Here is a 13,017-nt window from a genome sequence, read left to right on the forward strand (position 1 = left end):
AAAATTACTGAAAAGCCCCCTTAGCCTCTAATCCCTCCTAGAAAGGAGATTAATTTTAGAGCTGCAACTTGTGACCCTCTCTCCTGCCAGAGCAGGCATCCTCCAGCACCTTTACTGAGGTCCCTAACCCACCCCAGCTGAGTTTCTTGGAGGGAGGGAGACAATGCCACAGCAAAGGGTGACTAAGAGGAAGACAAAGAAACAAAGGGGTTTGGCCAGGATGCAGTGAAAGCAAGCAACAGCTGTTAGGCAGTCAAGTCCAGAGCTGGGAGCTGAAGATGAGCCTGAGGGGGCAGGAGGGGCACAGTGAACCACAGAGAGAATAACTTCACACCCAGGGAGGGAAGTGGGAGGTGCAAGGGTCATCCCACCCCTACAGCAGGTGCTCAGTCACAGCCTTGAGCCTACTCCTTAAAGTACCTGATCCACAGGATGAGCTGGTACCCTGTCTGCCCTGTGCCTTGCCAGGCCGCTATAGACCATGATAAGGACAGATCTGTACCACCCCAGTGGCTTCTACTACCTTCCACTGTGCCCTACTCAGGGAGCAGAGTATCGACCTGGCCTGGGATGCAGTGGGCCAGCTAGTGGCCCTACCAGATGGCACTCTGTTACTCTGTAGGCAAAGTGATGACAACAACCTCCCACTCAAGGCTTTAGGAGGGTGGGTGCCTAGGGCGGGGGAATGTGGCTGGGTGATAGAAGCTTGCTTAGCATGTGTGAGGCCCTGTGATTGGTGGGGAGGGGGAATATGGAGGGGGGTTCTTGCTGGCTGAGCCAGAGCAGGGAAGAAGCCAAGGTCATTCCACCACTAAGACCTTGGAACTACAGTCACCTCAAAAGAAGGGCCACTGGAGGTGGCCCTGAGCAAGCCACAGAGAATGACAGAGGCATGAGGCAGACTGCCTGGGAACCTTCCCCACCCTGTTGTCCAGGAGTCAGAAGCCCCAGCAGGAAAGGATAACAATCTCCACAGATTCTTACTAACAGCATTGTGCATCCCTCACCAAGTTCTCCCCAGACCCTGAAGGCTCAGTGCCATCAACATCCCCATCACACAGAGGATGAACTAAGGCACATCAAGGTTCTCACTTAGGGCACAGAATCAGCACTTTTTTTTTTTTGTAACAGGGATTGAACCCAGAGGCGCTTAACCACTGACCCACATCCCCAGCCCATCCCCCTTTTAAAAATATATTTTATTTAGAGATAGGGTCTCACTGAGTTGCTTAGGGCCTCCCTAAGTTCTAAAGTCCTCTCACACTTAACCACCAAACACTCCTCCCACCCTGAAGCAGATTCTCTGGGATCCCTCTTGGCCCCCAAGTCTCCCAGGACAGTGGCTGAAATACCAGGCTCTGCACAACAATGCAGCCACGGCTGGTGGGGTTCCACACCCTCAGCAGATGGCCAGGGGCAAGCTGGAGTCCTGAGGAGAGAGTGAAGAGCCAGGTGGGCGTGGATCCTGCTCCTGATGAAGCCTGCAGTCCTGTGAAGCAGCCTGACAGCAACCGAATGACCTCACCAATAAATGCACAATCACAAATGAAGGCTAGGAGAGCTTCCCAGGGGGTTGATGCATGGCTGAGCAGGAGCAACCTGGGAAGAAGGACAGGGCTGGCCTTGGTTTCTCCAGAGAGGAGCAAGCAGAGCCAAGCCTGTGGCAGGAGAGAGTATGGAAGGGGCTTTGGGGACTGAGCTGCAGACTCTGGACTTGGACACTGCTTCTTCCCACCTTACCCTCTTCAGCCCTTTCTACACAGCCTCAGCGGGCCACTGCCTGGCTTCCCAGGCCAGCTGTGAGCCCCAGGGCAGACCCTCCTGGCTCCTTGGCCAGCCCTCCCACACACAGCACCTGCTGGTACAGAGCCAGGCACAGAGGTCACCCCAGTAACACTGGCAGCAGTTCAACCAGATACCAAGCCCTGGCCACTGCTGGGCTGGTCAGGACTAGACAACCTTGCTACATAGCACCAGGCAAGCTGCCTGCTTCCCAGGGGCACTAAAGGGGTTACACAAACTCATGCCTGGAAGGCCGCAAGCAGAGTATTAGGCTCTTAGCAGTCTTGGCCTGTCAACATCTCAACAGGCTGTAGCCTCTGCAATTACAGAGGCCACGCAGGATGATGGTCACTTTATGGCTTTAGATTCTGACTGAGTCCAGTTGGCTCCTGCCCTGATTCCAACTCTCTCACTGGCCATGGGACCCTGGCAAGACATGGGTCCTCCCTGAGCCTGGGAGGCCCAGCCCATGCCTGGCACACAGGACATGTTCCACACAAGTCAGCATATGCATCCCTTGAAAAGACCCATCCCTTGGTAAAGGAGCACAGGAGGGGTGGGAGGAACACCACTATTTCATCACAGGAAATGAGGCAAAAAGAGACTTCAGGGCATTTCTCTGCAAGCTGGAGGTGGCCTCCTTCCTGACAGTGACAGCACAGTAAGCATCTTGCCACTCCTGAACAGATCCCATCCCAGTACTGGCCAGACATCAAAGGTAGGCCATTTCTAAGTGTGAACTGCCAACTGGGAGGTACTATCCAGGGCACTGGACAGCCATGCTCAAGAGGAAAGCATATATTAGAGAACAACCAGGAAAAGAATGTCCAGGCACTGCCAAAGCACTGATTTTGGCTCCCAGCAGAGTAAGGAGCACTTAGCAGGGGGGCAGGGACACTGTGGTACCTTCTCCTCTCCAGCCTACCACTCCACAGGAGTCAAATAGCACGTGAGATCCTTACTTAGCACAAGGCCTGCTCAAAAACCCAGGGAGTCATACCCAGCTCAAAATGGCCCATCCCAATGTCTTCTCTCCCTGCCATCACCTCCCATCCTGTTCGGAAGCATCTTGTAATTTCTGTGGGTCAAAGTGCCTGCGTCAGCCCTATCCAGAAAAAGATTGCCCAAATGAGCGGGTATGCTTAAAACCCAAACGTGTCCCTGAGCACCACATGGGCAGTTACCACTCTGGGTTCCAAGAGCAGGGCTTGAGCAAGCAGCTTAGTCTGGAAGCCTCCATAGGACCTCCCCAGCACATGAAAATAATCTGCTCCAAAAATTAACTTCTAGTCCTACTATTCTTATACACTACCCAAGGTTCTAGGAGACACCAGGTGATCTGACAGCTCAGCCACCCTCTGCAGAATGCATGAGGGCTGTGACTATAAGCAAGAAGGTGGGGAGTGACTTGGAGCAGACCATAATGGGGGGCAGATTAGTTGACCTCAACTGTAGTTCTCCAGTTATACCTATCTGTCCAGGTCCCACCCAATCTGCCACCCTCTCTAGTTATAGATGGGGCACCCAAGGCAGATTTAAGGACAGCTGCCCAAAGTCCCACGAGACAAGTGGGCTGCATGCAATTCCAGACTCCGCATCCAGAGCTTTGCACTGATTATGGACAACCAAATCAAATGTAGGTCTCCCAACAAGGCCTGACCAGGCTACCATGTGGCCAGAGTGGCATTCCGTTTACCACTGCCCTAGAGACCTTGGCCCTTAAGCAGACCTGGAGGTGGGGGTCCACTTTATTTTTCTGAACAGTGTTCACAGAGGCAAAGCTAGTTGGGCCCTAATGCTCTAGCCCAGGCAGATCCAGAGCTCTGCAGGAAAGCAGAGCAGAAGAGGGTCTGGGCAGGCATTTTCTATCTTTTCTTTTTGGAAATGAGGCAATTATGCTCTGAACCAGAACAGATGGGATGGGGGGGTTCACATCAGCTCGGCCTGGAAGCCCTAATTTTTCATCTGTAATTCTGCATTACCACTTCTGGAGGTGGGCAGGAGCTGGGATCTTTAATTCCATAATAACAGTGCTTTGAATTTACACAGCATCTCTCCTCCAGTAATCTCCATACACTTTAAAATAGTTAATTAAGAGACCACTTGCCTGCCAGGAAGCCCCAACTGTCTGCTTCACCAAAAGGATGGGGTCTCTCGGGTGAGAAGCAATTCCAGAAACAAGGCCAGCCTGGGCAGGGCTCTGGCTTATTGCCTCTTCCTGACAGAGGGAAAAGCCCCTGACTCAGCAGAGAAACAATGGCTGGAGGCCACAGCTCTCCCAGGCAAATGGTGCCCCCTCTGGCAAGAAGCAGAGTACAGATTCCCACCTCAGTCTGTCCATCTGTAAAGTGGGCTGGGGCCTGTATGTGAGGCCTGGTCACCCCAGATAGCCAGGATCACTTGCCACCCTCAGGAGGTGAGACCCAGAAGTCTAGGGATGCTGTCCCATCTGCGGAATGTACAGCCATGGTCTGGTGGCTGCCCAAAGCCACCTGTTGGGCCAGGAAAAGGGGGTATCAGGAAGAGAAGACTCATAGATTGAAGGGAGGAAGCTGCTGGTCTCAGGGGCCTCAAGGTTCAGCCAGGGAGCAAAACTTCCCGGAAAGTAAGTGGATCAGCCAGGGCAAGGGTGAGAAACGGCTGTCTCTGGAGACAGGACAGACTTTGACCCAGGCCTGGCCATCCTGGTGGGGACATAGAAGCACAACAGGGCAACTATACAAGGGAGTTTTCTGGGGGTCAGCACAGACCTCCCCAACCCTCACCCAGCCCAGACCTGGACCGACAAAGATCCCTCCCGACTAGGCCTGGCCATCCGAGTGAGGATTCCAGCGGGACTGTACAGGCTCCTGCCCAGTGGGGGCAACAAAGACCCCTACCGACCCAGCCGTCCTGGGGGGCTTCCCGAGGCGACAGCACAGACCCCCAGCCGACCCGTCTCTCCTGGAAGCTGATGAAAAGGCAGAGACAGAGAGGAGGGCGTGGGGGAGACGCCCCCAACCTGTCGCCCGACCCCTGCGCGAGAAAGACCAGATGGAGCGACCCCCAGTCTGGCTGTCCCCGCGGCATTAGGCCTCAGCCGGCAGCTAAAGGTTGCAGGCCGGGCCGGGGACAGCGGGCCAGGGGGGCGGCGGACCCGGGGTCCCGGGCGGCATCGGTACTCACCGGCACAGACATCGTGGCCGCTGCTCCCGGGGCCCAGCGGGCAGCGGCGCCGGCAGGCTGGGGGCTTGGGTCCGCCCGCGCCGCTCACAGCCCCCGGCGCGGGGTGCCGGGGCTCTGGAGGCTGCCCGCGGGCTCCTGCGCGCTCCCGGCGGCCGGACGGTCCGGCGGCTCCAGCCCGCACCGCGCATGCGCCGCCCGCCCCGCCCCGCCCCCTCCCGGCTGCTGTGCGGCGGGCTGCGTTAAAGGCGAGGACCCCGGACCCCGGCATTTTTCTGTCGGCCCAACGCAGCGAGGAGGCCCGGTCCCCACACCTTATCCCTCCTTGGAGGACCACCTCCAGACGCCTCGTCTCATGTCCGCCCAACCTTTTCTGGAGGCCAGAACCTCCGCCCACGGCACATCCCGGGTGCTGGGCGCCTATCCCGCGGCCCTGGCCGGGCTCCCAGTCCCGGTGTCCGGTCGTAGACGGGGGTGGGGCTGGGCTCCGCTAAAGGCGATAGCAGGTCAGCGGAGCAAGACTTAGAACCCTTTTGTCTTCCCCCAGCGCAGAGGGAACCCAGGGATCCCTGATACGCCCCACGGCGCCGCCCAGGGCTCCTCTGGCCACATTCCCAGGACAAGGGAGCTCCTGACTCCCCAGGAGCAGACTGGCCCATCCTTGGGTCCACCAGACGGATCTGGACGTTTTTAGGGAGGATCCTGTCTCCTGGTAACCCTCACCTATGGGCCCACCCACAGCCATCCCTGCGTGGCGGGCCAGCCCTTCAGATGCTTGAAGCCTGGCACACACGGACCTGAGCCTTCCTTTCCCCAGGTTACACACCTCCATTCTTCAGCCATTCTTCGGCAAACATGGTGGAAATATGCACCAGCAAGCAGGGAGCACATACATGTTCATCATCATCCCTCCACCTCCCTTGCTGCTTCCATATTATTCTTAGATCCTTCAGCTACCAAAAGGCCGAAAGAATCAGGGGCCATTCTGCTACCCACCCCATACAGCCTGTTCCTGCTTGGGGGTAGGTGGACTTTCAGGCCAAGGAGAGACACAGGATAGTAGCTGCCAGTTGCCCTGGGAGGATGAGGACCAAGACCAAGTGGGGATCAGATAGGGGAACTGGCCAAGGGCAGCTCCTAGAGGTAAGCCCTCATGACCACCCAGGGAAGGAAAGACAGAGCCATTTCCATGAGGCTAGTTGGCAGCATCCTTGGCTCATGGGGGATCTGGATTGCGGACAGGGAATTCTAGCCCCTTAGGAAGTATCTCTGGGTGCACTGTGGATCTGAACAGGCTCTTTAGTCTACCAGCTGTGCAGTGGCAAGAGGCCCAAGGTGATTGGATGTTGGAAGCAGAAATGGGGGTGCTGACTTCCCCAGGGCTGGCCCCAGCACCCCAGACCTTTACATTCCCCATCAGCAGATCATCCCTTGAAGTTTAGAAGGCTTTCAGCCTTCTTCCATGAGGGGTGGGATAGCATTGGTCTCCTCCCCAGGATGGTTCTGAAAAAGTTCTGATGGTGGCCACCTGCCATGAAGAGAACACAAGATGTCTTAGAAAGGGGACATCAAGTCCTGCCACCATACCCAGATCCTAGTTCTAGGACTGATTCGAGGTCCCTTTCTGCTCTGATTGAGCAAGGTTGTCCCCTTCATCCCTGGAGTGAGGGGTCCCAGTTGAGCATCTCTGTGTCCCTAGCCCAGTACTCAGCAGGGTATTGCTGGAGGGGGCAGGCGGGGCCACAGCAAGTGGAGGGGTGGGGTCTGGGCTGACAGCTGCCACCTCCTCAAAGGGTGCTCTGTGTGTGTTTGGCACATGGCCCTGCTCGCGCCCACCCTCCTGCGTCCAGCTGGCATGGGGGCTCCTAAGTTGAGAGCAGCAGCTCAGCCTGGCGCTTGGGCTCCCGGCCACACGCTCCGCTATCATGGAGGCCCCCTCCACCACGGTGGTACCCACCCCTCCCTTGCTCAGGCTCCACCTCCCTTTCACTTTTCCTAGGTTCTCTCCTGTCGCCCACTTTCTGACTCCTCTCCTTTCTCCCCCATTTTAGGTGCCCAGGCCAAAACAGGGTGAGCAGCAGAGAAAGAACCCTTCCGCACAAGGCAATGGAGATCAAGAGGAGGGCTGCAGCTGGGGCCGATCCTTAAAGCCACGTCCTCTTTGCCTCCAGCTGCCTCCGGGGCTTTGCTAACTTGTCCCTTAGCGCTAGGAAACAGGACGCTGGCAGATCTGTCTTTTGCTCTGAGGACCTTGGGTGTGGGATGGAGGCAGCTAAAAGAACCCCTTCGGGGCACTGAGGGCCCTCTCCAGACACTACCTGGGTGCTTCCTTCATTTGCCCTGCAGGGGAAATGATCCCGGGATGACTCACTCAGTCCTTTGGAGAACAGCCTCTGGGGGCCTCATTACCAGCAGTTCAGACTAGAAGCAACTGCTGGGCTGCCCAAGTAGGCGCCAGTGACCCGAGAGGGACCTTGAGGGCAAACAGGGCCCTCATACCAGCTCCCCACCCAGGGAAGGCTTATAGTTGTTCCTGACACTAAGGGAAAGGAATTTGGATGAGGCCTTTTGGCCATATAAATTAGGGTGGAGATAAACTTCACACCCGTCATCCAGACACCTTGTCTCCTAGGCCTTTCCATGTTTATAGAACCCGAGGGCTGAGATGTGGCTTGTTTCTCCTTCCCTCCAGGTTACTCTGACCCAGGAGCCTCTACCAGGAGAATGCAGAATGTTATGAAGACTTTCCCAGGCCCCGTGTAACAATCTTACATGGTACCTTGTCATTGTAAATGAACAAATATTGACACATCCTTAGTAACTGAAGTCCACACTTTATTCAGATCTTCTTAGCTTTCCCTGCTGTCCTCTTCCTGTTCTGGGCTCCCATCTAGGATCCCATATCACATTTAGTTATCATTCCTGTCACCTCAAGTCCTCCAGACTGTGGTGGTTCTCAGGATTTCCTTGTTTCTGATGCCCTTGATGGTTTTTGAGGTTTATCAGTCAGGAAGTTTGTAGAATGTCCCTCAGTTGGGACTTGTCTGATATTTTCCTCATGATTACACTAGGGTTATAGATTTTTAGGAGGAGGAATCCAGAAGTAGAATGTTACTCTCATCACATCATGTCAAGATCGCTCATCACCTGGCAGAGGTGGTACTTGTCAGGTTCCTCCAGTGTTGAGCTCTCTTTTCATTTTACTCTTGGAAGGAAATCACTGTGCACAGCTCACACCTAAGAAGTGGGGAGTTATGCTGTGCCTCCTTGAGCACAGAGTAGCGACTTAAGTGATCTGGAATTCTTCTGTATGGGAGAGTTGCTTCTTCTCCCCTATATATTTATTTATCAATCGTTTGTCTAGGGGCTGGGATTGTGGCTCAGCGGTAGAGCGCTCCCCTAGCATGGGTGGGACCCGGGTTTGATCCTCAGCACCACATAAAAATAAAGGTATTGTGTTGTGTCCATCTGCACCTAAAAAATAATAATAATTTGTCTATACCACATGGACCCATGGATATTTGTTTTATACATTGGACAATAATTATAGATATATAATCCAGTGCTACTATATGTATTTTGTTGCTCAAATTGTTCCCTCTTGGGCCATAGGGAGCTCTTTAGTTAGTGAATCAAATTTTTCAAGAGAATCTAGAAACCCAGATTGTTTTATAAAATCTTTGGATTTCAAAATGACTGAGCCAAAGAAAATGTTTCTGCAGATCAGCTTCAGGCAACTCTGGGCTCTGGAGGCAGAAGACCTGATTTGCATATTACTCTGTTGCTTGCAGGTGAATGACCTTGTGCGAGGAAGTTAACCTGCCTGAGGCTCAATTTCCTCAGTTCTGAAATGGGAGACTACTTCTCCCGGGGTGTTTGGGAGGATTCAGCTGAATGATGCAGTGATACAGGTACAGTGGGTAGGCACTAGACCTAGCATAGATTCCTTACTTTTTTCCCCCACCTGGGTTCAAACCTGGGGGCTCACACATGGTAGGCAATGCTCTATCACTGAGCTATATCCCCAGCCCAGAATCTTTGCTAATTAAACGACAGAGATTATCCCTACCCATATGCACCAGCCATACGTGGTTCGGCAGTTCTCTGTGAAGGGCAAAGAACTGAGTTTATTCTTGGGAGGTGTCAAGGGAAACTTCACGAAGGGGATGGCTGAAGGCCCTGGTGTGGTCAGGAATAGGAAGTACCCACCCCAAGCCTGGTTTTCCACATGAGAGTCAAGCCCCACCACTCTATAGTAACACTACATTGAAAGGTGGGAGGAGTACCAAGAGCCAGAGGTCTTATCTTACTCTCTCTAAAGAATGAATGTCTTCTAGCTGGGCGCCATGACCCACTTGGAATCCCACACACCTGTAATCCTAATGGCTCAGGAGGAAGAGACAGGAGGACGGCAAGTTCAAAGCCTTCAGCAAATTAGGGAGACCCTGTCACTAAATAAAATACAAAAAAGGGCTAGGGCTGTGGCTCAGTGATTGAACTCCTGGGTTCAATCCTTGGTACCAAAAAAAAAAAAAAGAGTGACTTCTTCACCCCAGGAAAGTAAACCAGACTGGCGCAGAAAGAGAAGCTGAGCTTAGTGAAATGGCTAGGGAAGCCATCAGTCAGCCAGGCTGGATGCTGGGTTTGGTCCTGATACCACCTCACACCCACTCCAGGACTTTAAGCAGGTCCAGTTTCCAGCATTCTTGAGTGGTTTCACAGTTTGAGCAAAGGTGGGCCTTTGTGAATGGGGTAAGACAACCCCCTTGTTTTTCTCCATCACAGAACCCTGGGTACCTCCTATCTAGAGAGCACCTGGTTAGGGGACGGTTGATGTTCAAGACATTGGACTGCTGGGGGCACAGAGAGACTATTGTCCCTTAGATGAGGGCTTTCAAGAACTGGGGGTGAGGATATATTAGTTTCCTCTTGCTGCTGTAACAAATTATCACAAACCTAGAGGCTTACCATAACAAAAATTTTCAGAGGGGTCTGAGGTCGTGCTCACTGGTAGAGCGCTTGCCTGGCATGTGTGAGGCACTGGGTTCGATTCTTAGCACCATATATAAATAAATAAAATAAAGGTCCATCAACAACTAAAAAAATATTTTTAAAAAGTTTTTAGAGGGGATTTTGTTTTGGTGCTGCAGGTTGAACCCAGTGGACACTTTACCACTGAGCCACATCCCCAGCCTTTTTCTTGTTTTTTTTTTTTTTAATTTTGAGACAGAGTGTCATTAAGTTGCTGAAGCTAGCTTTTATTCTTTCCATGCTGGGGGGTGAACCTGGGGCTTTGGCATACCAGGCAGGTAGGTGATCTACCAATGAGCAGCATCCCCAGACCCAAATTGGTTTTTTTTTTTTATTTTTTTAGTGGGGGTGTACCAGGCATCGAACTCAGGGGCACTTAACCATTGAGCCACATCTCCAGCCCTATTTTGTATTTTATTTGGAGATAGGATCTTACTGAATTGTTTGCCACCTTGCTTCGTTATTGCTGAGGCTGACTTTGAACTCACGATCTTCCTGTCTTAGCCTCCTGACATGCTGGGATCACAAGCGTGTGCTACCGCTCCTGGCCAAAAATATAATATTTTTCTGAAGTCAGAAGCTCAAAATGGGTTGCCAAGATTGCATTCCTTTTGGAGACTCCAGGGAAAAATCCCTTTCTTTGCCATTTCCAGTTTCTAGTAGCCACCCACTTTCCTTGGCTCACGCCCCAACTCCACTCTGACATCTGTTTCCAGTCATCAGATCTTTTTCTATAGTTCGGACCATGCTGCTCCCTCTTATAGGACCCTTTTGATTCCTATAAGGGTCCTCATAGGACTGAACTGAACCCACCTGGACAATCCAAGAAATTGTCTCCATCTCAAAGTCTTTAGTCTAATCACACTTGCAAAGCATCTTTTGCCTTGTAAAGTAATGCAGTCATTGATTTCAGGGATTAGAATGAGGATATATTTGGGGGGGTATATTAGCTGATTGCAGGGAGCTTGGGCATCACCCTACTCCTTGGAGTAAGACCGAGTCTCAGTATCTCACCTGATCCCACTCAGAAACCCAGCTCTTGTCCTCCCACTGCAAACCACACCCTGCCTGTGGCTAAGGCACAAATAACTATGAGACCCTCATGTTCCCACAGCGGCTCTCCCACTGGGCGTTACAGCCTGAATGTCTACCTTAGTGATTTGGCCAGTATAGGAATCCTTTTGCTTAGTTTAAGCAACACATCTCACTGTTCTTGGGAACAGCTAGAAATGATGTGAGGCTACAGTGTGCAGACAGGATGATATGTATGGCTCTTTTGACCCCAAGATTCCAGGAATTTATCCTAAAAAATGCACTCACAAAGAGCCAAAGAAATGCATGCAAGGATGTTACAGATTTCCTTTTGATTGGGAAACCTTGGGAATAATTTATGTGTTCAATAATGGGCATCAGTTGAACAAGTCACAGGACTCTACCATAGCAGAATCCCGGGTAGCTGATACAAATAATATGGGATGACATGAAAATATGATTATCACGTGCTATGAAGAGAGAAAATTATTACCTTATTTTAATAAAAATTCACATTTGTATATATGTCGCATATTTTCACTGGGAAAATAGAATAGAAAGCAGGATATCAGCTCTACTTATGTTGGAAGTAGGGGTGGGATTTTTTCCCACCATATGTGATATTCAGGGATGGCCTTTTATACAGGTTCAGAAGTAGAACCTCTTCTCAATCTTCCTGGGTTAGAATTTCACAAACTAGTTTTTTTGTTTGTTTGTTTGTTTTTGGTACTGGAGAGTGAACTGTGGCACTGAGCCACATCCCAGTCCTTTTAATTTTGAGACAGAGACTCACTCAGTTGCTGAAGCTGGTCTTGCAATCCTCATGCCTCAGCCTCTCAAGTTCCTGGAATTTTAGATATATGCCACTATGCCCGGCTTATTTTCTAGTTTTTCTTGAATTAATTTATTACTTATCCGATTATTCATAGTAAACACACATTTTAGATTATGTTAGAATAGGCATAACATGAAAGTATACATTTAAACCATTGTTAGGTGCACACTTCAGGGGACTAAATACATTCACCATGCCATACGTACAACCATTACTGCTGTGCATTTCCAGAGCAGTTTCATCATCTTAAACAGAAACTCTGAACTCATTAAACAATAACTCCCTTCTCCCCTCAGCTCTTGGCAACCACCATCCTCCATTCTGCTCTGTGAATTTGCCCATTCTAGGTACCATATGGATATGTGCAATCAATTGTACATGATCTGTTTTTTCTGTGTTCACCTTATTTCACTTAGAATCAGATTTTTCAAATGTATTTATTTATTTTTGAGTTGGGATCTCACTATGTCTTAAACTCCTGGGCTCAAGGCCTCTTCCTGCCTTAGCCTCCCAAATAGGTGAACTATCGGCATCAAACCCAGCTATCAAATGTAATTTTGGCACACACCTATCATCCTAGGTACTTGGGAGGCTGAGGCAGGAGGATTGCAAGTTTGAAGCCACTCTAGGCAATTTCGTGAGACTCTGTCTCAAAATAAAATTTAAATAGCCCGGGCTGGAGGCACATCGCTGTAATCCCCTCAGTTTGGGAGGCTGTGGCAGGAGGATTATGAGTTCTAGACTAGCCTCAGCCAATTTACAAGGCCCTAAAGCAACTTAGTGAGACCCTGTATCAGAATAAAAAATAAAAAGTCTGGGGTCATGGCTCAGTGGTTAAGTGCTGTTGTGTTCAACCAAAAGAAAAAAAAAAAAAAAAAGAGCTGGGCATTCAGAGGCAGAATGCTCTGGCCTCCTCCTGGGTTTAATCCCTAGAACCCTGCCCTCTGCCTCTGGAGCAATTTTTCAGGGAAAATACAATCACTAAATTCTAGGAACCGCAAGCTGTCCTAGAAAAAGTTTCCCATGGACATTCTGGGTCCTGGGTGCGGGTCTTTCCCAGCAGGTTGAGACTGAGGGAGGCTTGGTGGGGAGCTATTGAGTCATGAGCAACAGTGTGGAATCCCACATGCCAATCCCCTTCACTCCAACCAGGTGAGAGGCAGAGGGACTCCCCT

General features: G+C 51.2%; 1 protein-coding gene across 7 annotated transcripts in view; it reads right to left on the reverse strand.

The window, feature by feature from the left end:
• Positions 1-5,610, reverse strand: part of Bcar1 (BCAR1 scaffold protein, Cas family member) — a 39,303-nt gene extending 33,693 nt beyond the window's left edge. For 2 of the 7 annotated variants that reach the window (XM_058575873.1, XM_046434443.2), the window contains exon 1: positions 5,313-5,610. In XM_058575873.1, coding sequence (XP_058431856.1) covers positions 5,313-5,603 — 291 coding nt within the window. In that variant the 5' untranslated portion in view covers positions 5,604-5,610. Of the gene's footprint in view, positions 1-3,889; positions 4,001-4,109; positions 4,275-4,947; positions 5,094-5,312 lie in introns of those variants that run through there. The other 5 variants (XM_046434449.2, XM_058575872.1, XM_046434446.2 and 2 more) reach the window with 4 other exon arrangements.
• Between the last annotated feature and the right edge of the window lie 7,407 nt (positions 5,611-13,017).

Source organism: Marmota monax, unplaced genomic scaffold, assembly GCF_021218885.2.
Source record: "Marmota monax isolate L192 unplaced genomic scaffold, Marmota_monax_Labrador192_F-V1.1 WCK01_AAM20220418_F8-fsc00024, whole genome shotgun sequence".
NCBI lineage: Eukaryota > Metazoa > Chordata > Mammalia > Rodentia > Sciuridae > Marmota > Marmota monax.